We start from the raw sequence: 24,437 nt of genomic DNA, 5'->3' as shown, positions 1-24,437 counted from the left end.
ATCCCCACCGGATTCTCCAGGATAGTTGCTACAGAAGCCACGTGGGTCCTGGTGGATGTTCGGTGACTTCAACCATAGATGCTGTGCTGGTGTCTTTACAAGGACAGATCAACAGCCCTGGGCACTTGGAATGTGCTAGGATCCTGGCAAATGTGTTCTTTCAAACGTCATTGGAAAGGAGGAGCAACGCAGCGGGCACTCACGGGCTTGCCCACTGTCACCTGGCCGTCCCGCAGAGCATCGCATTGGTCCTCCACCTCGATGACATCATGATCGTTGGCCCGAATGCACAAGTCCCTGGTAAGACACACGCCTGCCAGGGGCAGGATTCACTGATGGAGTGTTCAGGATTTGGCGCTTTGGAGCGTATGGAGGCATACCTTCCAGGATAAAGGACACCTTATGTGTTGTACCTCCTGCCACCAAAAAGGAGGCACCTCTGGGTTTTGGAAGCCGTCTATACTGCTGTAGGGGCTGCTACTCTGACCCAGCTATCACGCGACAAGGCAGTGATACCCTGCTGGTTTCCAGGGGCACCCAGAGCAGGAATCAGCACAGCTGACCCAGCGCCCAGGCTACATGACTTGATCCTACTGGGGTCTCGCGGCCAGTCGGAGGTACACTTGGCAGTAGAACTCTGCTCTGAGGCTTGTGGCCCACCCAGACCCCCACACACACACACCTTGGATCATTCACAGCCTGGATCCCTGGGGCTGGGGCACAGGCTGGGCTTCCTGGCTCGTCCCCACCACACCCCCTAACTCCAGCCAGGAAGCCTGTCCTAAGCCATTCAGGGCCCTCCCGTGGCCTGGCTCTCAGCCTCAGGCATCTGGCTATTGCAGAATGTTCCTAGTTCTGCTCCGTGTTCCTCCTATGTGGCTCTGGGAGCCTGGTTCCTTCCTGGAGGATGTGGCAACCCATCGGGGGCTCCCGCAGCTCTGAGCCCTCTCAGGTGGACCCCTCCTGTCTGAGAGCCCCACACCACTGGCTCACTCTGCAGGCCTGCCCTAAGGCTCTTGCCGCTAACTGAGCCCCCAAAAGACCGACTGGTGAGCCGCCGGGAAGGAAGAAGATGGGCGGCCCTCTGCCACCTGCCTGCCCCTCTCCTTGGGGGCAGGCACCCAGGCCTCGGCTCCGCCCGCTCACTCGCTACCCACCATCGGCTGCCAGAAGGCACCGTTTCCACCTCAGGGTCCGCCCTCTGTCACAGCAAATATCATAGCCTGGGGCTTAAGCAAGGAGCACTCCTTGGAGTCCTGGGGCGAGATCCGGGGAGATGGGAGTGCCAGGGTCGTCGGGTTCCGGTGCGTCTCTTCCTGGCCTGCAGACTGTGCACATGGAGGAGGGACACGGGGACCTCTCTCTTCCTCTTCTTAGCAGGATCGGGGGCCCAGCCTGGACCTCACTTAACCTTAGTTACCTCCTGACAGCCCTACCTCCAAATAGAGGGGCACTGGGGTGTCGGGGCTTGAACACGTGGATTTGGGGGACACAGTTCGATCCCATGCAGATGCTGTGCATCCCCAACTGGGCCACCTGCACCCCCTGACCAACCTCGGAACCTGGGCAGCAAGTGCCTCAGGGGCCACAGGGTTAGGATCCACTCCCCAGACTCTCCTGTCACTCACTTGCCCTGCAGGACCCCCGCCCCACACCCCCTGGGCACTGCCCTGCTTCTCTACGCCCATGGTCTCATCTTACCATGGGCAGGCCTCAGTTTCCCCCTCTGTTTGTCCCTGATCTTGATCCGTCCTCTATGAGTCATTGGCCTCTGGTCAGCCTCAGCCAACCAGCTTTTCAGGCTTTGGTGTTTTTCTAATTGGTGTTGGTGAGGACTTTATTAATTAAAGTTACTTAGCTTTTCCTTTTTTTTTAGATTTTATTTTTAAGGGACGCCTGGGTGGCTCAGCAGTTGAGCGTCTGCCTTCAGCTCAGGGCATGACCCCGGGATCTGAAATCGAGTCCTGCATCAAGCTTCTTGCATGGAGCCTGCTTCTCCCTCTGCCTGCGTCTCTGCCTCTCACGAATAAATAAATAAAATCTTTAAAAAAAAAAAAAAAAGATTTTATTTTTTAGTAATCTGCACACCCAATGTGGGACTCAAACTCAACCCCCAGGTCGGGTCGTGTGCTCTAACGACTGAGCCATCCAGGCGACCCCCAAAATGCGGGTTTCCTTAATGCACTGCATTTAGTGATCTAGTCATCAGCACTACTTCAAGGCACCTGCAACTGCTCCCATGTAAACACCACACAGAACTCCCTCTGTGACCCCGTTGCCCTGCTGCCCAGCCAGTGGCTCTGGTCTACAGGACGGGTTTCCAGTCTTCCCCTCCCACCGGCACCCCAAAGTCCAGTGGCCGGTTTACCCAAGCCACCAGCAACCCCCACTGGTAAGGACCAATGGTCCTGGCAAGACTTCAGAGTTTTTGTGGTGTTATCACTATGCTGGTAAAAATACACAGTAGTATAAAGCCTGACATTGTAACCAGTGTCAAGGGATAGGTTCGGTGCTGTGCACCCACCACCCCTGCCTCGTTCCAGAACATGCGCTTCCCCCCAAAGGGAAGCTGTGCCCACGAAGCACAGACCCCCTGCAGCTCAGCACCCCCTGCCCCCACCCACAACCGCCCACCTGCGCTTGTCCCCGGACATCTCACATGCGTGGAATCCAACGTGGCGTGGCCTCGGCTGGCTTCTCTTGGCCAGCACGCCGTCGCGGTTCATCCACGGCGGGCGGCGGAGCCTCGTGCCCTCGTGTGGCCTCGCGGCTGTGCACCAATAGCCAGACCCGCGTGGACGGACCTGCGTGGGCGTCGTCCCCACCGTGGCCGCTGTGAACAGTCACGTGAACACCTGCGAGCCTTCGTGTGTAAGTGCCCGGTTGTGATCCTTTGGAGTCTACACCCAGGAGTGGACCTCGGGATGTCACAGGAAGGGACTCAATGCTGAACCCGCCCCGCGGCAGCGTGGCCACCCCCCCCACCGCCCCTCCGGCAGCCTTCTCCCCGCTATTGGGCTCCGGCTCTCCCCTACGCACCCCTGCGCGGCTCCCTTCGCCAGCTGCCTGGGCGCCCGTCGCTGTGGGCTCGTCCACAGGCCCCCGGGCCACAGGCCGCAGTGCTGGCGTCGCGGTGCAGGCCTCGTCCCCAGGGCTCGCGTCTGCCATCCCTGCACACGGACGATGCCCAGGTCTGCACCTCTGGGGGCGTCCTGTGGGCCCCAGACTGGGCTTCCCTGCCCCCGATCCCCAGACTGCAGACCCAGCCTCCCCAGGGGCACTGCCAGCCACCCGCTGCCCAACCCCAAGGCGGGAGGGCCCCCTCGACTCGCCCTGTTCTTCCCATTCTCAAGACGAGCCCTGGACGTCCCCCCACCTGTCAGCCTCTCTCCTCTGCCGTGACCAGGCCCCCAAATTCCTTCCCCCAGGTGTTGCCAGGAGCCAGCTAGCTGGTCTCGGGGCTGGCCCCGCCCTCGCCAAACCATGTGCACACCCTGTGATCCACCTCCTACCCACGCCCACCCGTGTCACCAACACGCTTCCCATCGCCCCTCTCCCACAGGATAAACAATTCCTTGCTGGTCCCCCTCCCCTGCCCTCCTACCCTGACCCTTCCTAATCACTCCCGGCCCCACCTCCCTAACTGTGTCCCTTGCCATCACCCTCTGGAAACCCCCCAAGGCCGCCTGGCTGTTGCCTCCTCCAGGAAGCCTGCCTGGACCCGTGAAAAAGCACTAGGGCCTTTTTTCCTCTACCACCCGGGTGTGCGAATCTCATTGTGTGGCCGGCCGCCTTTGCTGAGCCATCGCCTCTCCAGACTGTCAGCCCTGGAAGCACAGAGACGGTCCCCACTGCAGCCCCCCATACCCCGTTCCTGGGTGTGCCCCCAGCACGAGCACACATTCAGGATCAGGAGCGGCTGCTGTGTGGAAGGGGCCAGAGGGCACGTGAGGTTGGAGGCGGTCCCCCCTCCAAGGCACACCTCGGCAGGGTCAGCCACGTGGCCTGCCAGGTGGAAGCTGGCGCTCGGCCGGCTAGGGAGAGGCCTGGTGGCCAGGGGCCCTGGGAACTGTGAGGACCGGGGTTGGGGGGGGGGTGGCCCTGTGGCAGGGAGTCCGAGCCTCGGCTGAGCCGTCCTCCCTGCCTCGGGGCTCTGGGCAGCACGTCTTGCCCCTCTGACCCTGTCCGCTTGCTCGGGGATGGGCCCTCAGCGACCACGACCTGGCTCCGCGCTTGGACACACTTCCCCAGTCCTGGGCACCACCAGGAATGTGGAGACAGAGGGAACCGGGAGTGGGAGTGGGAGGGCGGCCCTGAAGCACATGGCTGTGCTGAGGGAATGTCTGAGTGGGGCACAGGGGACACGGTTGAGGAGCTTGCATCAAGTCCTGCAGATGGCAGCATTCCACTTCCCAGTAAAATCCTCCTGATGAAAATGAAGACAAGGGCCCCCCTTTGGGCTCCTGTGCTTATCGGCACCTCTCTCCAAGCCCCGGCACCCCCTCCCCCACTCCCACCCCAACAAGAAAGAACCTGTGGACACAGAATCTGGGCAGGTAACTCTATCCTGCTGCAAGTGAGGCGCGGGGCCAGGCCTGAGCTGCATTTATGGGGGTGCAAGGCTCCGGGGGCTGTCCTACCCAGCTGTGATGGAAAGCCCCCTCTCAACACCACGTCTTAACCTAGATGGGGAGCAAACGCAGGGCCAGCCAGGTCAGGGGGCGCCCGTGGCTCAACGTGGGGCAGGCTCAGACCTGCCTTGCTCACTGCTGCCATGAGGCTGGGGACCTGGGGGCACCTGGGCCAGGTGGGGGGGGCTTCCAGGCGCTTAGGGAGGCGGGGGAGGCGGGAGGGAGTCCCCTGGCTGCTGCTGGGGTCTGGAGGCAGGCAGTGCTGCAGGTGCGCGGGGAGCAGCGGGCTCTTGGTCGAGGCAGGCTAGCTGCAGTTTACGACACGGAGGAGCAGCCCCGATCTGCCCCGGTGGGCAAGGACGGGCTGGCAGTGGCTCTGGGATCCTCAGAACACCCCCCTCGCCTAGACATGGGGGCTCAGGCTGGGCGAGGGCTCTGGAAGCGGCTCCACGGTGCGCGCACCCGCAGACCCAGGAGCCAGTACCTCCACGGCGTGTCCAGCTGACGGGGCCCCTTGGGTCTCCAGCGGCAGCAAACGCGTGTCCCCATCTTAGAGTGACACAGAGACAGGGAACCTCACCCTGGCCCCACGCCCAACAACAGGGAAGGGACGCACACCTGCGTGACCAGGCGGGAAGGGGCCACCCCATGCACCCTGCTCCACAGCCCCTCCCACGGGCTTCGTGGGGGTGCGGAACTGTGTGGTGCGGGTTCCCTCCACGCGGAAGCCCGGCTCCAGCAGCCCCACCTGCCATCTACTCCTCAGGCGCTCAGACAACCAGGTGTTTTCCACCCTGGCCACTCAGCTCGTCACTGGCCCCGTCACAGCAGAAACAGAGACCCGCCCGCTCACAGTCCCCACCAGCCAGTGGCTCAGAGGGACACATGGCAGGAGGTTTGCCCGCTGCCAAGCCTGGTCTCGGCGTCTCCCTTGGGTGACGCGGGTGATGTGGTGGTTGGCAGTGCTGGGCGTCTGAAGACCACCTTCCTTTCTCACTCAAGGCAGGAAGAAGCCATAAAACCCAGTCAGCACAGGCGAGCAGGACAGTCCCTAGATTGTGCTCCTCCTTCTACTTATTTTAAAAGATTGTATTTATTTATTTGAGAGAGAGAGAGAGAGGGCACAGGCGGGGGGAGCAGCAGAGGAGAGGGGGACGCAGACTCCCTCCTGAGCAAGGAGCCCAAAGCGGGGCTCGATCCAGGAGCCCGGGATCATGACCTGAGCTGGAGGCAGATGCTTCCCTGACACAGCCACCCCAGGGCCCCACTCTTTCTAATGTACAAAACCATCCGGTGGACAGGGATGAGCTTGGGGACCACAGACCGGATGCGGAGGGTGCACTGCACCTTCACGTGGCCCCGGGATCCCAGCTTGGGACGGCGAGAAGGTGGCACCTGCAGCCAGGGCAGGGGCTGGGGAGCCCTAGTCCTCTGAAGAGCTTGCAAAGGGAGCCCCTTGAAGGGGGCAGGAGGACCAGTGTCCCGGCCAGGCCGCTAGTACCTGGGAAAGGCTCTGCCTAGCAAGGAGACTCCCCCAACAGAGACACAGGGTGTCCTTGAAGGAACCGGGAAGCGCAAGGACAGCATGACACACAGCCCAGGGGAGGAGGTTGTGGAGGACCCAGCCTGGTGTGGGGAGGGGGCCCCAGGGTGCCCCCTTGAATCCGTCATCCTCAGGATAGACGGGAGCTGAGCCCGGGAAGGCAGGTGCAGCCTCTGCAGCCCCAGGCGTCCTCCTTCCAGGAGTATTTATTTATTTTATTATTATTTGTTTTTATTTATGATAGAGAGAGAGGAGAGAGAGGCAGAGACATAGGCAGAGGGAGAAGCAGGCTCCGTGCACCAGGAGCCCGACGTGGGACTCGATCCCGGGTCTCCAGGATCGCGCCCTGGGCCAAAGGCAGGCGCCAAACCATTGCGCCACCCAGGGATCCCTTCCAGGAGTATTTGTCCCTCTTGTACCCAAAAGTTCTCAACCATGATGAAGCCTGGTCTATCTTTTTCTTCTTCACTTGCCTGTGGTTTTGGGGTCCTAATCCAAGACATGATTGCCAAATCCAGTGTCGTGAGGACTTTCCCCTACATTTTATTCTAAGTATTTTACAGCTTTAGCTCTTTTTTTTTTTTTTAAAGATTTTATTTCTTTATTCATGAGAAAAACAGAGAAAGAGGGGCAGAGACACCGGCCGAGAGGGAAGCAGGCTCCAGGCAGGGAGCCTGACGTGGGACTCGATGCTGGGACCCTAGGGTCACATCCTGAGCCGAAGGGAGACACTCAACCCGAGCCCCCAGGCGCCCACAGCTTTGGCTCTCCTGTGTAGTTAGGACTTCTGAGTTTTGTGCATGGTGTGAGGTAAGGGGTCCAGCTCCCTTCTTTTGCCTGCGGATGTGCTTTTCAAGCCAGCCCTGGCTTGGCGGCCCTGCCTGCAGACCCCCTTCCCACAGTGTGGCCTTGGGCGGACACCCGGGTGGGGGAGGCTCCAGGCAGCTCCAGGGCGTACCACCCCCCTCATGGGGTGGGGGCGTAGGGCCTGCCGGGCAGCCAGCATCCTTCCTCCTCAGGGTCTTAGACCCACTGACTCTGCGCAGAGGCCTCACCTTCTCCAAGATTCAGCTTCTCCTTTGTACCCAGGGAACTGAACCCAACCCACCTGTCTCTCCCACGGGGACTGCTGCACTATGAGCGCACAGCAAGGTCCCCAGCACCCTGGAAACGTCACGTGAGGTCCAGTCCAACTGCCTCCAACCTCACCCCACGGCGCCCTCCCGCTCTGGCTCTGCCACAGCTACACGGGCCTTTACCGGTCCCCCTGCCTCCCCACAGCCCAGTCCCCGTCCTCCTTCAGGCCCGTTTGGACATCACCCCATCAGAGACCTCGCGGACGGCACCGTCTAACCCAGATGTGTTCCCAGCTGCACGACTGCTCCCCGCACGCCCTGCAGCTTTAAACAGGGCACTTTGCGGTCGTCTGTCTCCCTTTCTTGCGTCAGGAGCGGGGCTGAGTGTCACAGGCCAGGGCTGCCTTCTCCGGCCCTCAGCTGAGGCTCGGGCCTTCCTGCAAGCTCAGCCCCCGCTGTGGATGGCCTGAGGTCCCCACTTTCTTGCTGGCCGTCGTGGGGGCGGTGGCCCTCGCGGGCTCCAGAGGCCGCCCGTTGTTCCCTGCCCGCGGCCCAGTCTACACGGTCAGCGCGCCTCCCATCAGGGCTGGACAAACGTGATGATCCCGACAGCCTGTGTGCCAGCCCGTGAGCGCAGGAGCGGCCCAGGACGCAAGCCTGGAGGTCGCCTCCTGCGCACCCCCTGCCCTCCTCCACCTAAATGCCTGATGCTCCTCCTCCAATTTTTTTTTTAAAGATTTATTTATTCATGACAAACACAGAGAGAGAGGGGCAGAGACACAGGCAGAGGGAGAAGCAGGCTCCCTGCAGGGAGCCTGACGTGGGTTTCGATCCCGGGTCCCCAGGATCACACCCCGGGCCGAAGGTGGTGCCAAACTGCTGGGCCATCGGGGCTGCCCTCCTCCTCCGATCCTGACTCTCTCCCCAGCATGAGGACAGCTTTCCCCTAGGAGGGCAGTTCTTCCTGCTGTGGTTGGACCTTGGCCGTCAGAGCCAAGGGGCCGCACTTCCCATCTCCGGGTATCCCCTCCCAACGCATAGACAGGACCTGCTCTTAGTTTCCTTCTCTGCAACCTTCCATGGCTCCCCAGGGCCCACAGGGTCAGGCCCAGGCCACCCTCGGTGGTCGGCCTCCCGGAACGACACCCCTGCTCCCTCTCTGCCCCATCTGTGCAGAGCCCACGAAGGCCCCTGGGTCTCCTCTCTTGCCTCCAGCAGCGGCCACCGCTCTTTGTCAGGTGTCTTCCCCATACAGCCCGGTGCAAACCTCCTGGCATCTGCACAAGGATGGGCCCGAAGCCCATGCTCCTTGGCAGTAAGCCACTAGAAAGTGGGCCGTGCAGCAGGCTCTCCTGGGGTTCTCGTTAAAACACACACTCCCGCCCGCAGGACCCCTGGGCTCTGGTGAATCAGAGGCCCCAGGGAACAGGTGTCTCAGATAAGCCCCAGATGGTCCTGGCACCCTCAGGTGCAGAACTGCAGCTGCCTGGGAGAGGGGCAGGGCAGCAGCGGCCCATGGGGGTGGCCCTGGGAATCCAGGAGCGGACAGCCCCTGCGGAGTTCAGGCCTGGCGGGGCGTGACCGCTTATACTTGGCTCATGGGGGCCAGGCCCTCTGGCCTTGGTCACCGGGGCGGCGGTCACTCTAGCCAAGCCCCAGAGGCCACTGCTGGCCGGGGTGGGGGTGGGTGGGGTGGTGGCCTAGGCCCCGCATCCGGGGGACGCCCTCATTTTACTCCCCAAGTAACAGGAGGGCTGGGAGCGGCGCGGCTTGCATGCCCTGAGCAGCCGCTGGACACGGGGCCTGTGGTCCCTGCCCCTGGGGAAGCCTGAGCACGGTGCCAATTAGGGGGCCCCGGGGGAGAGAGGGAGGGAGGGAGGGGAGAGGAGGAGAGAGGGGAGGGGGGAGAAAGGGAGAAGGAGGGAGGGAGGGAGGGGAGGGGGGCGTGCAGGCCAGCCGCTCCGGCATTCCAGTGCCCCACCCGCGACCTGCAGCCCGGGGCCGCGATGCCCTCCAGCGGCCCCTGCGCGGGGATGGGGGGGCCGGGACACCCACCAATGCTTGACCCCCAGGCGCCCACGGGGGCAGCGGGCTGACCTCGGAAGGCGCCCCCCCCACACACCTGGGGTTCGGGCGGCGAGGCGGGCCCGACGGGGAGACGCCAGGCGGACCGGGAGGGGCCGCGGTTCGCTCCGCCCGCCGTCCGCTCCCCTTCCCTCCCCTGCCCTCCCTTACGCGCCCGCGGCCCCGGCGCCCCGCCCCCACCCCGGCCCGCCCCCGGGTTAGGGAGCGTCAGCACTTGTGGTCCCGTCGGTCGGGCGGGCGCTCGGCCTCCTGTGCCGGGTCGACTCATTGGGCGGCTTCGCCGGGCGCCCCGCCCCGGGCCCGCAGCTGGCCAATCGCAAGGGGTTTCACAGGCCGCCGTGCTCCGGGGACCGACACCGCTCTGCGACGCTTCGGGGATCCTTAGGCCTCAGTGGGCTTTTCTCCCCCGGCCCCTGATCCCAGCCCCAAGGAGACCTCCGGGGCCCGTGCGCGGGGAGCTGCCCGCGCGGCATCCGGGGGGCCCTCGGCGGTCTCGGCCTCCGCCGGCCCCCGCTGCCCGCCGGCGTGTCCTCGGGTGGACGCGCGCGTCGCGAGGGGGAGTTTGCAGACGCTCCCTCCGGTCGGGGACGCGGTTCCTTTAAGGGCGCAGGTGTCCGCGGCGCCGCCCGACGGGAAAGCCTCCGCCGACAAAGGCTCCGGAACCTCACCCGGGGCAGGGGCGCGCGGCGGCAGGGCGCGGGCGGCGGGCGGCGCGCGGCGGGCGGGGCGGCACGGGGCGCGGGAAGGCGGCGGCGGCGCGAGGGGCAGGCGCACGGCGGGCAGCCCCCGTAGGCCCCGCCCCGCCCCGCCCGCCGGGGTCCTCGGAGCGCTCGGGCTGCGCGCGGAGCGGGCTCGGGAGGGAAGTCCCGAGACAAAGGGAGCGCCGCCGCCGCCGCCGCCGCCTCGTCCGCCTCGCTCGCCGGGCCGCGGCCGCCCGAGGTGAGCGCGGGGGCGCGGGCGGGCGGCGGGGGGCGCGGGCGGGGGCCGGCCTCGGGGCGCGGGGCCTCCGCCGCCGTCGGGCCCGGCCGGGCGCCTCCCCCCAGCCCCGGCCCGCCCCGCGCCCCCCCGCCCGGAGCCGGGCCGCCTCGGACCGCGGCGTGCGCCCCCCCGCCCCGGGGTCGCGGCCCGCCGGCCCCTCGAGCCCCGCGCGCGCCCGGCCGGGAGCGCGGAGAACGGCCCCCCGGCGCGTGCCCGGCGCGGCCCCGGAGCTGCGGCCGCGGTTGACAGGGACGCGAGCCCGCCCGCCGCCGCCCGCGGGATCCGTTTCCGGGGTCACGGCCCGCCTGCCCGCCGGCCGCGGAGCTCGTGCGCGGGGCTCCGACGCGCCAGCCGCCCCCCGCCCCGAGCCCCGCGGGGTCTCCTGGGGCCGAGCGCAGGGGGCCGGGCCTGCACCTGCCGGGGCCGGGGCGCCTGCGGACCCCGAGGCCCGCGGAGGGGTCGGCAGCCCCGGCCCCGCGAACCCCAGCTTGCTCCTGCTTTGCTTACGGGGTGCGGGGCGCCGGGCGGTCGGAGCCTGGGGAGCCCCGAGGTCAGGGACCCGGCCTCCGAGTCGGCCCCCGGGGTCCCGGGAGCTGTCGGGAGGCGGGCGGCCAGGTAGGTGCCTCTGCCGGGTGCAGCAGGTGCCCCCCTCGGGGAGCGCTGCCCAGGACGGCCCGGGCGGGGCTCCCACCCGCAGCGTGTCTGCGCCCGCACAGGCCTGAGGGGTCGCAGTGCTGCGCCCATTTCACAGATGAGACAGAAATCGTCCGGCGGGGAGACGGAAGCGGGCAGCCAGGAAGCGGCCCTGAGGTCTGTGCCCTCAGGTCGCGGAGCACAGCGCGAGGGGAGTTCACCGAGAGTCCAGGCGGCTGCGGGAGCCTTGGCGGGAGGTGGCTGTGCCTGGAGGGCCCGCTCCCGTCCTGGGGCTGTCTTCCCGGCCCAGGGATGGGTCGTCCCATCTCCCGACTGCTGCTCCGCAGCGTCTGGCTTGCACCTAACCGCCCCCCTGAGTGCCTCTCTGTGAGCTTGTCCCTGGGAGATGTGGTTTTAAGCGGGATTCTGAACGAGAGGTTCCCTGCTGTGTTTGAAATGTAGCAAACTGGAGGCTGGTGGGAGTGGGAGCATGTCTGAGCCCAGGTGTGTGCTGGGGACAGGGCAGCTGTGCACCTGTGGCTCTTTGCCCCGCCGGCTGAAACCCACCCCGGTCTGGCCCAGCAGCACCCCCGCGGCAGGAGCTCTCCTGCAACTACCCCTCCTGACCTCCCCCAACTTGGGACACCCTCACACAGGCCCTGTGCCTCCATGGGCGGTCCTGTCCAGTCTTCAGGGCGGAAGAGGTGGCAGGGTTGTGGCACGGGTCCGCTTGCAGATAGCGCTCAGGACGGCCTGCCCCCAGCCCCCACGGAGCGCCCCGTGTTGGGGAGCTCCAGCCTGGGGCTTCAGAAACCTGTTTGGATGCCTGGCAGAGCTTAGGCTCACCCGGGACCTTGCACCTCAGCTACAGAACTGCTTAGCAGGCTGCTTGTCTTTGGTCGCTGAGGCTCCGTGTTGGTAAATTCAGCAGAAGGTTCCTGCCAACTTGCGCTGTCTGCTTCCCGGGGGGGGGGGGGTGAAGGGGGTGCTCCGGTGATCATGCTGTGTGTGCTGGGGTGTGTGCGCCGGGGAGCTCGGAGGCAGGAGTGTGCTGTGCCCTCGAACCTCCTGCAGGGAAGGGCATTTCCACTGACCCAGGGCTTGGGGTTGGCTCAGATTCCACGGAGAAGGACCAGTGGAAATGAAGGTTTTGAGAAACTTGTAGAAGTGAAGCATCTTCTGGCATCAGGGTCCCTGCCTGCTTCTAACCAGAGAACACTTGGGAGGTCGACTGGCCTGGGCTCCTGCAAGCCCTAATCCTCCTCAGGATCAGCGCTCGCCCTTTTTGCACTGCTGGGCTCCCGCCTCCGGCCCAAACAAATATTCCAGACGAGTGTGCTGTCCTGTGAAGGAGATCTGGGCAGGTATGCACCTTGCCAGTCCCAAACTCCCCCTGGCAGGTGTTCCTGGCAGCCAGGTCCGTACAGGGATGGGGATGAAGGGGGCAGACTAGGATTCTGGGATCACGTGGTGAATTGCAGTTCTGTTCTGGGTCAGCATGCTGTTGTCTATATCGAACGTAGTCTTGAGGTCATTTAAGATCAGAACCTCGTGTAAGGTGTGCTCTGGGGTCACGGTGCCAAAGCTGCAGGCGGCAGCCCCAGGGGCGGGGGGTGTCATCATCATGTCATGCTTTCTGAATGGAGGGCTGTGATTTTTGACTTTGTTTTTCTTATAAGCTAAGTACATGGTTTTTAAAACGGGACCCCATCTAGTTGGTCTGGCAGTTTGTCAAAACTCAGCCAGCTTCCTGAAACCTGGTCTCTTGCATGACTCCAGGGACTACAGTCGTGTTCTGCAGTGGTGATTCCCAGACCCTTCCTCCTACTTGGCTTACTTCTTGGGAAGAGAATTGACCGAGAGCCTCCCAAACCCCAGGCACTAGGTCTCACCCAGAGTTCTGACGTATGGCCACAGGGGTCTGGAACGTGCATTTTTGACAGGCACCCAGGGCCACACCTGGAGAGCCAGAGATAGCAAGGTCCAGGGCCTGTGTCCACTGAGCTGTTGGTCTCACCCCTGCCGCATGACGGTGTGGGCTCTGGGCATGGGACTGTGCTACTCAGGGACCGGGATGGGGGTGGCTGGGGTGGGGGGTGGGTGTTGGGGCAGAGAGCATGATATGGATTGGACTGCTGAGGGGCAGTTGAGGGTGCGTGAGCTGGGTTTGAGTTGAGGCTCCACACTTAGCCAGCGCCCTACCTTCTGGTCGTTCCCAGGTCTGTCGAGCCTGGTGGGGAAGCAGGGGTGTAGGTGAATCTGAGCCCAGGAACATGGCTGGGAGGTGATTCTCCTGAACCCACCTGAAAACCCTGGTAGTTGTGGAGAACCCCGCATTGTACTCAGGAGTGTGGGTTGTTGGACCTTTAACCCCATAAGAGCAGAGCAGAGACTTGTCGCCAGGTGCCATGGAAGCCTGCCTGAAGGGTTGGGGCAGGCTGCTGTCATCCCTTTCCAGGAGACACCCTCTTTGTTTTATTAAAGCCTTGTTTATGGTAAATGTTGGATTCTAGGAGTCCTCAATGTTTCCATGGACTTTGAAGAGCAGCAAACAGACTTAGGGCGAGATTCTCCGAGGGCAGGAGGGAGCCAAGGGCAGCTGGGGGCGCCCCGGCCTGTTCTCTGCTGGGTGAGCGGCAGCCCAGAGAGTCTGTTCCACCTGCAGGCAGCGCACAGGTGTGCGCAGCGGGCGCCAGGCCACTGATGGGAACAGCCAGAGGCACCAGGCCTTGGGGGCTCGGAGCAGCCGTCTCCTACAGCCAGCACGCTCCCAGGACAGGTGGACGCTGGGCAGGCTGCGGGCTGGCCACTCACCTCCTGCTGACTCCCTGAGTAAATGGGAGACAGGCCTTGATCCATTTGTTGCTTGTGGGGCAGCCGTGGATCTGGGGGCAGGGGGTGGCTGTGGGATGGGTAAGTGGAGGCGGCAGTGGGTGGCACCCGGGGCCCTGGTGAGAGGTGGGTCTCTTGGGTGCTGCAGGCTGGGTGCCGTCCAGGGACTTGCGCATGATGCGGTCTGAACTGTCCGCCCTGGGGCACCTTTGTACTCAATTGCTTTCAAGAATAAGTGTGGTTTGGGCAGCCCCAGTGGCCCAGGGGTTTGGCGCCACCTTCAGCCCAGGGCGTGATCCTGGAGACCCCAGGGTCGAGTCCCGCGTCGGGCTCCCTGCATGGAGCCTGCTTCTCCCGCTGCCTGTGTCTCTGTCTCTCTCTCTCTCTCTGTGTCATGAATAAATAGATAAAATCTTAAAAAAAAAAAAAAAAGAATAAGGGTGGTTCTCCTGACCATACCGGAATCTAGATTCTGAGCCGCGGGCCTAACGCCCCCCGCCCCCACCTCGGCACTGGCAAAGGGGACAGGTGTGCAGGCATCTGCCGGGAGTGCTTGGCCAGGCCTTTCTGTGCAGCACCCCAGGCCTGTGCCTTCACCTCCCTGCACCTCAGGGTCACTGGGAAATGGAGACCACAGTGGGGGCCCTGGGGGCGGGGGGAGGCCGGGTCAGCCCCGTGGGGCCCCCAGGCGGGGTGGCTCGCTGAGAGCACGGTGCATGTGCAGCGAGCTGTGAGAGCAGAGGGGCTGGAGGAGCCTGAGGCCAACCCTTGCTAACCGCATGCCCTGCCTGGTCTCTTCCAGGGACTTTGAACATGTCGGGGATCGCCCTCAGCAGACTCGCCCAGGAGAGGAAAGCCTGGAGAAAGGACCACCCGTTTGTAAGGAAAGCTTTATTTCTGCACACAGCAGAGTGGATCCATTTCTCCTGATGGAAACTGGGACGTCCCCGTCCAGCCCGGGCCTGTCACATCCTCTGTGCGGAGGGCCCGTGGGGGGGTCACGGGATGGTTCTGCGAGCGGGTGAGACGAGATGCCGCGGCGCTGATGTGCTTGTGTGGTTGTTTTCTCTCAGGGCTTTGTGGCTGTCCCGACAAAGAATCCTGACGGCACGATGAACCTCATGAACTGGGAGTGTGCCATTCCAGGGAAGAAAGGGGTAAGAGGTGCTGCTCCTTGGCTCGCCCCGTGTGTGGGCCCCATGCCTTCCTGGAGGAGTGGGGAGGAGGCCGAGGTGACGTGTGACACACACAGCCCCCCAGGGCAGCTGTAATTCAGAAAGCAGGAGCTGGCCTGAGGAAGGGGGTGGCTGGGCACCCCCACCAAGCCTGGGGGGCAGACCTGCTGCATCTCTAGGGCAAGAGGAGCCTTGAGGGCTTTCGCATTTTCCTTCAGGATCAGCCTCGTGATGCTGGGTCCTGGTGGTCTTTGAGCCCAGGACAGCTGCTGGCCCTCAGGTGTGGAAGTCCCATGTGGGCCCCCTGGGAAAGCCATGTGCGGCCTACGTGTGCCAGGCCGGTTAGGATGGGCGTGTTTGAAGCATTTGGAAGTGAGGATCTCCAGCAACCCCACATCTGGCTTTTCCCGGGAGACCCTGAAAGAGAGAGGAGGCCCCTAAGGGGTCCCCATTAGGCCCAACACCTCATCGCCTCTGTTTCTTCCTCCCATGGTTCACGATGACCGTCCCAGGAGCTCAGCCTTGGTGGTTCCCAACAGTCAGTCTCCTTTCTCTGCTAAGCCAATGGGATTAGGACATGGCTTTGTCTGTAAGATGATGTGCTTTGGGTTCTCTGACCTTTGAGCACCCAGCCTGCACCTCTGCTTTTGCTAAGACCATTCCTGGCCTCTCGTCTGAGGCCAGGGCAGGCACAGTGTGGCCATCTCCCTTCCAGAGGAGGCTGGGGAGGGTCATGGAGCTGGAGTGGGGGGCCTCGCAGCAGCTCCTCAAGTAAAGATCCCAATCCCTCATCCTGGGGTCACCAGGGACAGCCTGCCAGGCCTTGCCTGTCTTCCCAGAAGTCCAGCTCCAGCCCTGCTCCTCTCTTGGGAGGGCTCTTCCCAGGGCCCCTTGGGGCCCACGGAGGCACCGACAGTCCTGTCTTGGGGACAGCTGATCTTTGGGCCAGTGTAGGAGCCCACCTCCCTGTGGGGGCAGTGCTGGGGGACCTGCCACAGAAGCCAGCTGCTCCTGGGCTCGGCCCACCACAGAGGCCAGCAGCACACCTAACTACAGCTTTGCTTCCCAACAGACTCCCTGGGAAGGAGGCTTGTTTAAACTACGGATGCTTTTCAAAGACGATTATCCATCCTCACCCCCAAAATGTAAGTAGAGTGAAGTCCAGCGGAGATCGGAAGTCCCGTGTTCCCTGGGGGCATTTCCAGGGGCACTCATCCTCGAAGCTGGCTATGTATCTGAACCCGTTCCTAGCGCCCAGTGCTGGGAGCTGCACGTAATGGGCCTAGTCGCAGGCCCTGGCTGTGATGCCCTGGACGGCTCCCGGGCGCTTCCTGGGAAGGAGGTGCCACCACCCCCAGCCCGGGCAGGGATGGGCACGCAGAAGGACCGCGGTGCAGAGCCTTGCCTCTCACAGCCTCCTTTCCCTCCCCCGCTGGTGCTCCACCTGTGGGTGACAGTTTCCTATTTGGCTTGTGGCCGCAGGCGCCCCCGGACAGATAGCACACCAAAGCGGCCAGAGAAGGCTGCACTTAGAGCACCAGAGTGCAGTTAGCAAAACTTGGGGCCAGGCAGGCACTGAGTCCCTCCGGTCTTGTAGCTGCAGATCCACAAACCCTGCCCACAGTTGGTTAATTCAGTGAGCTAACGTGCATGTGTGTGTGTGTAGAAGCGTCCGGCACGGTCCGTGGCCGGGCAAGGCCGTGTGTAAATGTTTACACTGGGGTTACTAATTCAGAAGGTAGCGTACGTTTTCCATTATAAGGGCATCTACCAGAAGAATTTTAAAAATTAATGATTAGCTGGGTAACCACGGTGATGGGCGCTTTCATTTCGGGTGGTTCTTTGCTGTTTGAGTAGTTTTTGCCACTTGGCAGGTGTTACTTTAAATAATTGCTTTAATTAAGAAATGAGACAAGTTAGAGTTGCTTTTCTCACTTCTGTGCCACATGATGCTGGAATTCCAAGCAAATGCAATAAGGAAGAAGAAAATCCCCACAGAAAAGCAGGAAAGGGAGACAGTGTGCAGACGTGCTTTATGACACCCGTCTGTGAAGGTTGTGGGCCAAAGGATGAACATGTGAGAACCTGTTTTCATAAAGTAGCAACAAATGAAACTGTTGAAGCCAGACTGTTTACAGTAGCATTAAATACTGTGGAATAAATGCAACCAGAGGCTCAGGGCCTCCAGACTGCAAACTCCGGAGCCCGGCTGAGAGGAGCCAAGGATGGCGCCAGTGACCCACCACCTGGCCCCCGTGACAGGCCGGAACCGAGACTGTGAAGATGTCCATCCTTTCCAAGCCAGTCTACGGAGCGTCTGGGGACCCAGTGAGAATGCAGGCACGTTTCTGTGGAACTTGCCTTGCACACCCTAACGTGTAGGAGTGCAAAGTGCCCAGAGGCCCTTGGGGTGCCCGGGGTGCTTGGGAGGCCAGGGCGGAGGCTCGTCAGTAGAGGGCACTCAGCCCCATTAGCAGGATGGGAGCCGGGCAGCCTGGGCGCAGGGACATGGTGATTGAGACATGGGCCTGCGGAGCAGAGTCCACACACGCCATGTGTACAGGGGCTCAGTTCTTGACCAAAGTAACAAGAGGCGGGAGGGTGGGCCAGTGAGGGGCCTGCGTCCACTAGGGGTATCCTAGCGGAAGACGGGAATTCCCTTGCTCCCCAGACAGCCTTCCAGATGGACCTTGATGCCCAACAGGCGGAGCTGTGCGGCTCTTAGAAGAAGACCCGGGCAGGTGGCCTCTCCATCGCTTTGGTAGACCCGTGAAGGAGACAGGGCGCCCCTGCGGGTCGGAAGCCAGTCAGTGGGCCTTGCCTCCACCAGAAGACCCCGGTGGGAGTGAGGAGGGGAGAAGGGTCTGTAGGTTCATCAGCACTTTCCTCAACACATAAAGGGCATCTGCGAATCAGGAAAAGGCAGCGGCCATCGCATCAGCAGGCCCTGCCCAAGAGGCCCTCCACCCCTCAGGCCCGCTTGCAGAGCAGAAGCTGCCCGCCTTGGGCCCCACACGCTGCAAGCCACAGCCAGCCGGGGGGCCTCTAGACACTGTGCCTCTCGAATATTTCTTCTGGAAAGCCGTCTGCCATGTCCACGAAGGCTGAACTTGGGGCGGCCCCGTATGCAGCAAGCAGGGCTGGAGGCAGCCGAGCGCCCGTGAACACGCCAGGGGCTGGGCCATGGGAGATGGTCCCAGCAGCCAGAGGGCCGACGTGCGCAACACGGCCAGTCTCCCAGATAGAGTGGTCAGGGCCGGGTTCCTTGTGGAAGTTGGCAGCGGGCCCTGTGACAGGAGGGGACTCCGAACAGAGCAAGCCAGCGGGACCCAAAGTTGGGGTCAAGGCTTTGGGGGAGGCCGCTGCGCCTTCCTAGATGAGAAGCAAGGCCGACCACTCATTTAATTAAGGACTTGTCCTCACCCAGAAGTATGATTAGAGACGCAGAAAGGGTGCACAGAGTGGGAGAAGGTCCCTTCGAGAAGTGCAGCTGATGGCCTATGTCCAAAACGTGCGTGGTGCTCCTGTGAGCCCAGAGACGGCCTGGGACAAAGACGGACAAGAGACTCGCACAGGAATTTCGAGTAGACCGTGCGTCGCAGTGAACAGGGATGCTTCCCCTGGAGTCGCCGGGTGGCTCTGCTCCGGGACCACCGGCACCGGGCAGCTCCTCCTCTGGTCTGACGTGTGCACACCAGCAACTCCCAGGGACCTGTCACGGTGCTGTCTGTAGTCACTCGTGTCCCTCCGGCATGGCGGTCGGTGGGCTGGGGGCCCCCGGCGAGCTGGGGGTGGGTGGCTGCCACGTGCCGCAGCATGCGTGACCGTGAGAGCTGGCTCTGCGCACACAACCAGAGCCCTCGAGAGGTGCAGCGCGTACTGGGGGGGGTGTTTCCAGATGCGTCTGTCACTGGGGATTCGTCCGGCTTCTCTTGAGCCGTTGGACCTTTCTGGGGGTAATTGGCATTTACAGTAAAGGGGGGTGTGCCCTGAAACGTCAGCTGCAGGTAACAGTCCCAGGGGGGCTCAAGGCAATTTTCTTGCTCTTTTATGTTTCATAATTTCTTACGTGTGTTCTTTTTTATTTTATTTTTTTTACTTTCATGCTTTAAAAGAAAAAATGTGAAGTGGGGTGCTTGGGGTCCTACAGGCCTCTCTGAAGCAGGATGATCTGCTCTGAAAACAGCCACTTGTTTGGGGGCCTCAGGGTTCCTGCCCTCATTTGTACCCCAGGACTGTCCTCACCGGCCACGGCTCTTCTTCACCTCCTGAATCATCCTGGCTTGGGGAGGGGTGTGGAGCAGTGGGGGCGGCCAGGGGTGGGGCCCCCCAGGGCAGGGGAGCGGCCGTCATCCTGCCGGACAGCAGCTGCCACCAGAAACGCATTTGCTTCCTCCCTGTGGTCCAGGTAAATTTGAGCCACCGCTGTTTCACCCGAACGTGTACCCTTCGGGCACAGTCTGCCTGTCCATCCTCGAGGAGGACAAGGACTGGAGGCCAGCCATCACGATTAAGCAGGTAGGGCGCCGGGGTGCGCGGGGCCAGAGGACTGTGGTCTCACTGCAAAGCCGAGTCCAACGTCCTGGGACAGTTTGCCTTTCAAACCCCTGAGCTCCGTGTTTTGTCTCACACAGATCTTGTTAGGAATACAGGAACTTCTAAATGAACCAAATATCCAGGACCCAGCTCAAGCAGAGGCCTACACGATTTACTGGTTAGTAGTGGTCTGGCCCCCTCGCTGTGGCCGCCCTGATTTGCACACACTTCCTGGGAGTCCCGTCTGTGTTGCCCATGAGAAGGATAGCGGCAGGCAGGCTGTGAGTTGGGCAGCAGTCCCTGTCACCCCCCTGGCAGCCTGCGAGGGTGGCTCTGAGACACGGGCTGTGACCGGGACACTGAGTGAGGTGGCAAAGGAAGCATCTGAGGGCAGGACGCAAACAAGCAGGCTCTGGAGAGGCAGCAGGAGCTGCATGTGCAAAGGGCCTGTGGTGAGCAGGAACGGGTGACCAGGGCTGGTGTGGCCACAGCACTGTTGGGTAGGGGGTGCTCAGGAGGTGGAAGTCAGGTGACGTGGGCTCCTGTTGGCCACTTTGTCCCTGATGAGCTATGGCCAGGGAAGCCATCAGCCTCGGCGGAACCCAGTCCAGCTCCGAGGGAAAGCCCCCAGGTGTGGGCGCCAAAGGAGGTGTGTCCAGTAGCATGGCTCCCCAAGGGGCCCCAGACCTCCCACGGGGCCTCCTGGCTTGTTCTGGTCACCCAGTGGCTGGGATGTCCCACCAGGTGCCAGGCCATCACGCCTGTCACAGCCCTTCCCTGCGTGGCACTGTGGTGCCCACCACCTGCGCTGAGGGACAAGGGTCTGGTGCGGCTCCCAGGGAGCGACAGGGTTGAACCCAGCATGGTGGGCCTGGCCAGGTCAGCCGCAGGGACAGCCTGGCCCCACACCGAGGCCTTGCAGTGGGGGGTCCTGGGTCCCCTGGCCGTGCCAGCCAGCCTCCTGGGCTGGGCTGGGTGGGGGACCCACTGCTGCACGGTGGGGCCAGCATCCGGGGGTTGGGGAGGCTGGATGGGGCTGTTCCTTCCAGGGGACGGGTCTGGAATCCGCGGTGCCGAGGGTCAAAGTCGGGCGGAGACTGTTGTGTAGCCACCGTGGACAGTGGCCGGCCACCGGCCGCCCGTCCAGGGGCCATCTGAGGGAGGGCGGGGCTGCAGGAGATGCATTTTCCCCAAGAAGGGGTTTCAGGGCCCTAGGCCCAGCCTGGTGTTGGCTCCGGGCAGCAGGACCCTGCCAAGCAGGCCCGAGACCCGTGTCCCCAGTGGGCCCCGCTGGAGGCCACGTGTCCCCTTGTGCAAAGGGGACATGGCCCCTGAGCACTGGCAACTCCCAGGATCATGGCCTGCCGTCCCCTAAGCTGGGCGCTGACCTCTGCCTCTGGGTGTCCGGGGCCACTCAGGACTCGCCGCCTTTCCTCGACCGGCTGCGTGACCTTCACAGAGCTGGCTTGCCTTGGCGTGTGCCTTGTCGCAGGGGTGATGTTTACGGTGGCCGGGGGTGGCCACAGGCACCCAGGGCTCATTGTCGAGTCGCAGCGGGTCCACTGGGTGTCTTCACGCACCCGGGCTCCTCGTTCCCACGGTTTCTCCCACCAGCACCCCTCTGAGAACACGCTGGAGCGCTTCTGCCCTGGGACCTCGGGGCCAGGCCCCGGCCACTGGCTGAGCAGGGAGCCAGCTGTGTGTCCCGTGGCCTGGACGCCTCCACTGTCCGTGGCCCGAGCAGATGGCTGGCTCTCATGGCGCCGGTACTGGCGCCTGTGCACGCCCAGGGCTGGGCACAGGGGCCCCGGAGCAGCGCCCTATGAGGCGTGCATGTAGGGAGCATGGCTTGGTGGGACCCCTAGCTCCCTGGGGAGGGACACCCCATGCCCCCAGGTGGGTGCCCCCCCCAGGCATAGCCCGCTCCTGAGCCCTGGGCCCCGTGCACCTGTGGCCAACCAATGCCCAGCCATCTGGGTTTTCTTTCCGGAACGATGTCCATGGCTTCCCACGTAGCCGCTGCCCCCCCCCCCCCGGCCTTCCTGACCCGAGGCCACCCTCCAAGCCCGCTGTGCACCCCGACATGCCATGGGCACCCCCAGACCCCCTCGAGGGCCGCACCCGCTGACCTGTCTCTCTCGACCTCCTTCCTCAGCCAAAACAGAGTGGAGTACGAGAAGAGGGTTCGAGCACAAGCCAAGAAGTTCGCACCTTCATAAGTGGCAACCGTGCGGCAGCGTAAGAAGGAAGGGATTGGTTTGGCAAGAACTTGTTTACAACATTTTTGCAAATCTAACGTTGCTCTGTCCAATTACTAGTCACCTGGGAGGGTGGGCGGGCGCCATGTTCCATTTCCGCCACTGGCACGCAGTCCGCGACTTGCTGAGCTGCCCGGTTTTTCATACAGGGTCTCTTCCTTCAGTCTTTTGTATTTTTGATTGTTATGTAAAACTTGCTTTTATTTTAATATTGATGTCAGTATTTCAACTGCTGTAAAATTATAAACTTTTATACTTCGATGAGCCCCGAGGAGCTAGTTTCCTTTGCTCGCGGATGCAGGCATGCTTCCCACCCACGTGCAGAGCTGCGCAGCCCCCGCCGGCCCCTCCCGCCTCGCTCCCGCAGACCCCGGGTTGTGTTGCTTATGAGCCTCAGATCCAAAGGCAGCCGGCGTCTCGTTTCCGCATCACTTCCTTTGTGTTTATATGGCGTTTTGTCTGTGTTGCTGTTTAGAGTAAATAAACTGTTTATATAAAGGTTTTTGTTGCATTATCGTCATTAAGAGCGTGAGGAGGCGGCCTCTCGGTGCCTGCCCCCCCCCCCCCCCCCCCCGCAGCTGCAGGTCCGTGGAGCACAGCTCGCTGCCGTGCCCGGCGGCGCCCAGACCCGCGTGGAGCTCCGCCGGGTCCTCTGTAAATAGCGCTGTAGCGAGGTCGGCCACCCGTGTCCAGCGCCGGCCCCCCAGCCCGGGCCTTTGGGCTGTGCACAGAGCCCCTGCGGTCAGGTTGCACCTGGCGTTGGAGCCTCCTAAAGCTGGCACGGGCAGGATCAGCCCGGGGAGGACCTTGCGCAAGCGGCTCCCCTGGCTCCTGGCACGGCCGGAGCCTGCCTCGGGGCCTGCAGCTGCCCTGGGCGCAAGGGGCCCGGCACCTGGATGCCTGGAGGCCCATCTCAGGCCACCATGCACGGGCACTTTCGAGGACTCTCTGCCCGGGCCGCTGGCGGAGCTGTGCTCCTCGGAAAGCACCCCGAAACCTGAGCCCACCGCACAGCTTCCCGGAGTCGACGCCAGCCCGGTGGGAAATGCACCTGGGTCCCCTCAGCCTTGGGCGCGGCGGGGGCCTGACTCAGAGACGGAGACAGGGATGAGCCGCAGGGGCCGGGCCTGCCCCCGCCCATCACCGCGGGCAGCCCCCTCCTCGGGCGGGAAGGGCCCCTAGACGCGGCCCGGCGGCGGCAGGACGGCGGTGGACGTGGCGATGGACGTGGCGATGGACGTGGCGATGGACGTGGAGGCGGCCCCCGCGGCACCTTGGCCACAGGACCTGCGGGGCCCGGAGCTTCCAGTGCCTTTTGCTCACCCGCTCAGCTGCATGTTTAGCTGAGCTGAACGTTTGGTGACGGCGATTTGTTTCTGCTGCAGAGGGCCTTCCGGGGACTCCTGGCTTGTGTGTTTGCAAAAGCCTCTCCCAGAATGTCTTATTTTGTAACGACTGAGCTACACATAGTAACAGCTGCACATGTATATGCGTAATATATATGGAAATTCAATATATTTTCTAGTTAAAGCATTCTAAAGTAATCGATGTTTCTAGCAAATTGTCATGATTTCGACTAACGAAACGTCCATTTGTGCCACAGTCCTTGGCTTGACAAAGATGTGACTCTTGTAACAGGAGGAGTATGGGATGTGCCATCCCGTGTGATGTGAGGGAAGAGAGTGTGTTCCCAGCATGAGGCGCCTGATGGTTAGGAAGGAGTTGTGGGCAGTACATTAACCACTGTATCTAAGAATCCTGATTAAAAACGTTTCCACAAACTGCCACCTGCAGGGTGTGTCTTTTTGCTGCCCGGCCCACCCCACGCAGGCCACGCAGGCCACGCAGGCCACCCCCCTGCTGTCAGACCCGCGGGGACCCGCGGCGGAGAAGCGGGGGGGGTGGGGGTGGGGTGGGGGGGGAACCCTGCAGCAGGGTGGGATGCCCCCTGCAGTCCCTGGGGACCAGGCACACGCCGGTGCCGCCAAGTCGCCCCGGCATCACCCAGACCCGTGCTGCCCTTGACCCCTGGAAGGGGCCTCCTGGGGGCGGACGACGCAGTCCTCGCAGCACCCGGGTGCAGGCGACACCCCTGCTCGGGCCCTGATGGTGGGGCCTGGCTGCGGCTGGGGCCTGGCCTGGGGGCCCCGGGAGAGCCGGGCGCACGGCCGAGGGTCCCAGGAGCCCCCTGCCCGCTCAGGCCAAAGCCGCCCCCCACGCGTCCCCCGCAGGGTGCAACCTCCGCAGCCCGGAACCTCCATGTTGAGGTTGCCATGACGACGAGCTGCGGGGTTGGAGGGCCAGGCGGAGCGCGGACCTGGGCCGGCTCGAACCGGTCTGAGCCTGCTCCAGCAGGGAGGGGCCTGGGAGATGCTGGTCCGCAGTCCGTCCCCAGCTGCCCCCGGGCTGAGTCTGGGGCGACCCATCGCTGTGGCCCCGTCAGCGGGGCCCGGCTGGGCTTAGGCCGTGGGGCGGGAAGGGGCTGTGTCGCCGGGTCACGTCTGGAGGGGCCTTGCTGGGAGGCGGCCCTGCACCCCTGCCCTGCACCCCGCCCGCAGCCCTGAAGCCCTGTGTGGCCCGGCTCCCCGCTCCCAGCCCCCACTTAAACCTCAGCCCTGCAGGGCCCCCCGGGGCCTGAGGCCCAAGACCTCCCTGGCTCGGTGCAGGCTACAACCGTGCAGGTGTTGGCG

The 24,437-nt window shown here is 63.1% G+C and overlaps 1 protein-coding gene across 4 annotated transcripts; it reads left to right on the top strand.

Moving 5' to 3' along the window:
- Positions 1-10,071: 10,071 nt before the first annotated feature.
- On the top strand, positions 10,072-22,245 carry UBE2I (ubiquitin conjugating enzyme E2 I). 4 transcript variants are annotated; one of them, XM_041749499.1, is made up of 7 exons: positions 10,072-10,274; positions 14,581-14,657; positions 14,852-14,935; positions 16,026-16,098; positions 19,362-19,471; positions 19,588-19,667; positions 21,645-22,245. In XM_041749499.1, exons 2-7 carry the CDS (start codon positions 14,592-14,594, stop codon positions 21,706-21,708), a joined length of 477 nt encoding a protein of 158 aa, XP_041605433.1. In that variant the 5' UTR covers positions 10,072-10,274; positions 14,581-14,591; the 3' UTR covers positions 21,709-22,245. The 4 variants fall into 4 exon arrangements, with proteins under 4 accessions (XP_041605433.1, XP_041605430.1, XP_041605432.1 ...); XM_041749496.1 differs by lacking the exon at positions 10,072-10,274 and adding an exon at positions 10,744-10,928; XM_041749498.1 differs by lacking the exon at positions 10,072-10,274 and adding an exon at positions 11,101-11,123.
- The last annotated feature ends 2,192 nt before the right edge of the window (positions 22,246-24,437 follow it).

The sequence above is a fragment of the Vulpes lagopus genome, chromosome 3 (assembly GCF_018345385.1).
Source record: "Vulpes lagopus strain Blue_001 chromosome 3, ASM1834538v1, whole genome shotgun sequence".
NCBI classification, from domain to species: Eukaryota; Metazoa; Chordata; class Mammalia; order Carnivora; family Canidae; genus Vulpes; species Vulpes lagopus.
This window is presented reverse-complemented; position numbering and strand designations above follow the sequence as displayed.

Coding starts and splice junctions, on each gene's coding strand:
- UBE2I (XM_041749499.1), top strand. CDS start 14,592: ATGTCGGGGATCGCCCTCAGCAGACTCGCCCAGGAGAGGAAAGCCTGG. Junction 14,936..16,025: donor CCATTCCAGGGAAGAAAGGG/GTAAGAGGTGCT, acceptor GCTTCCCAACAG/ACTCCCTGGGAAGGAGGCTT. Junction 19,668..21,644: donor GAGGCCTACACGATTTACTG/GTTAGTAGTGGT, acceptor CTCCTTCCTCAG/CCAAAACAGAGTGGAGTACG.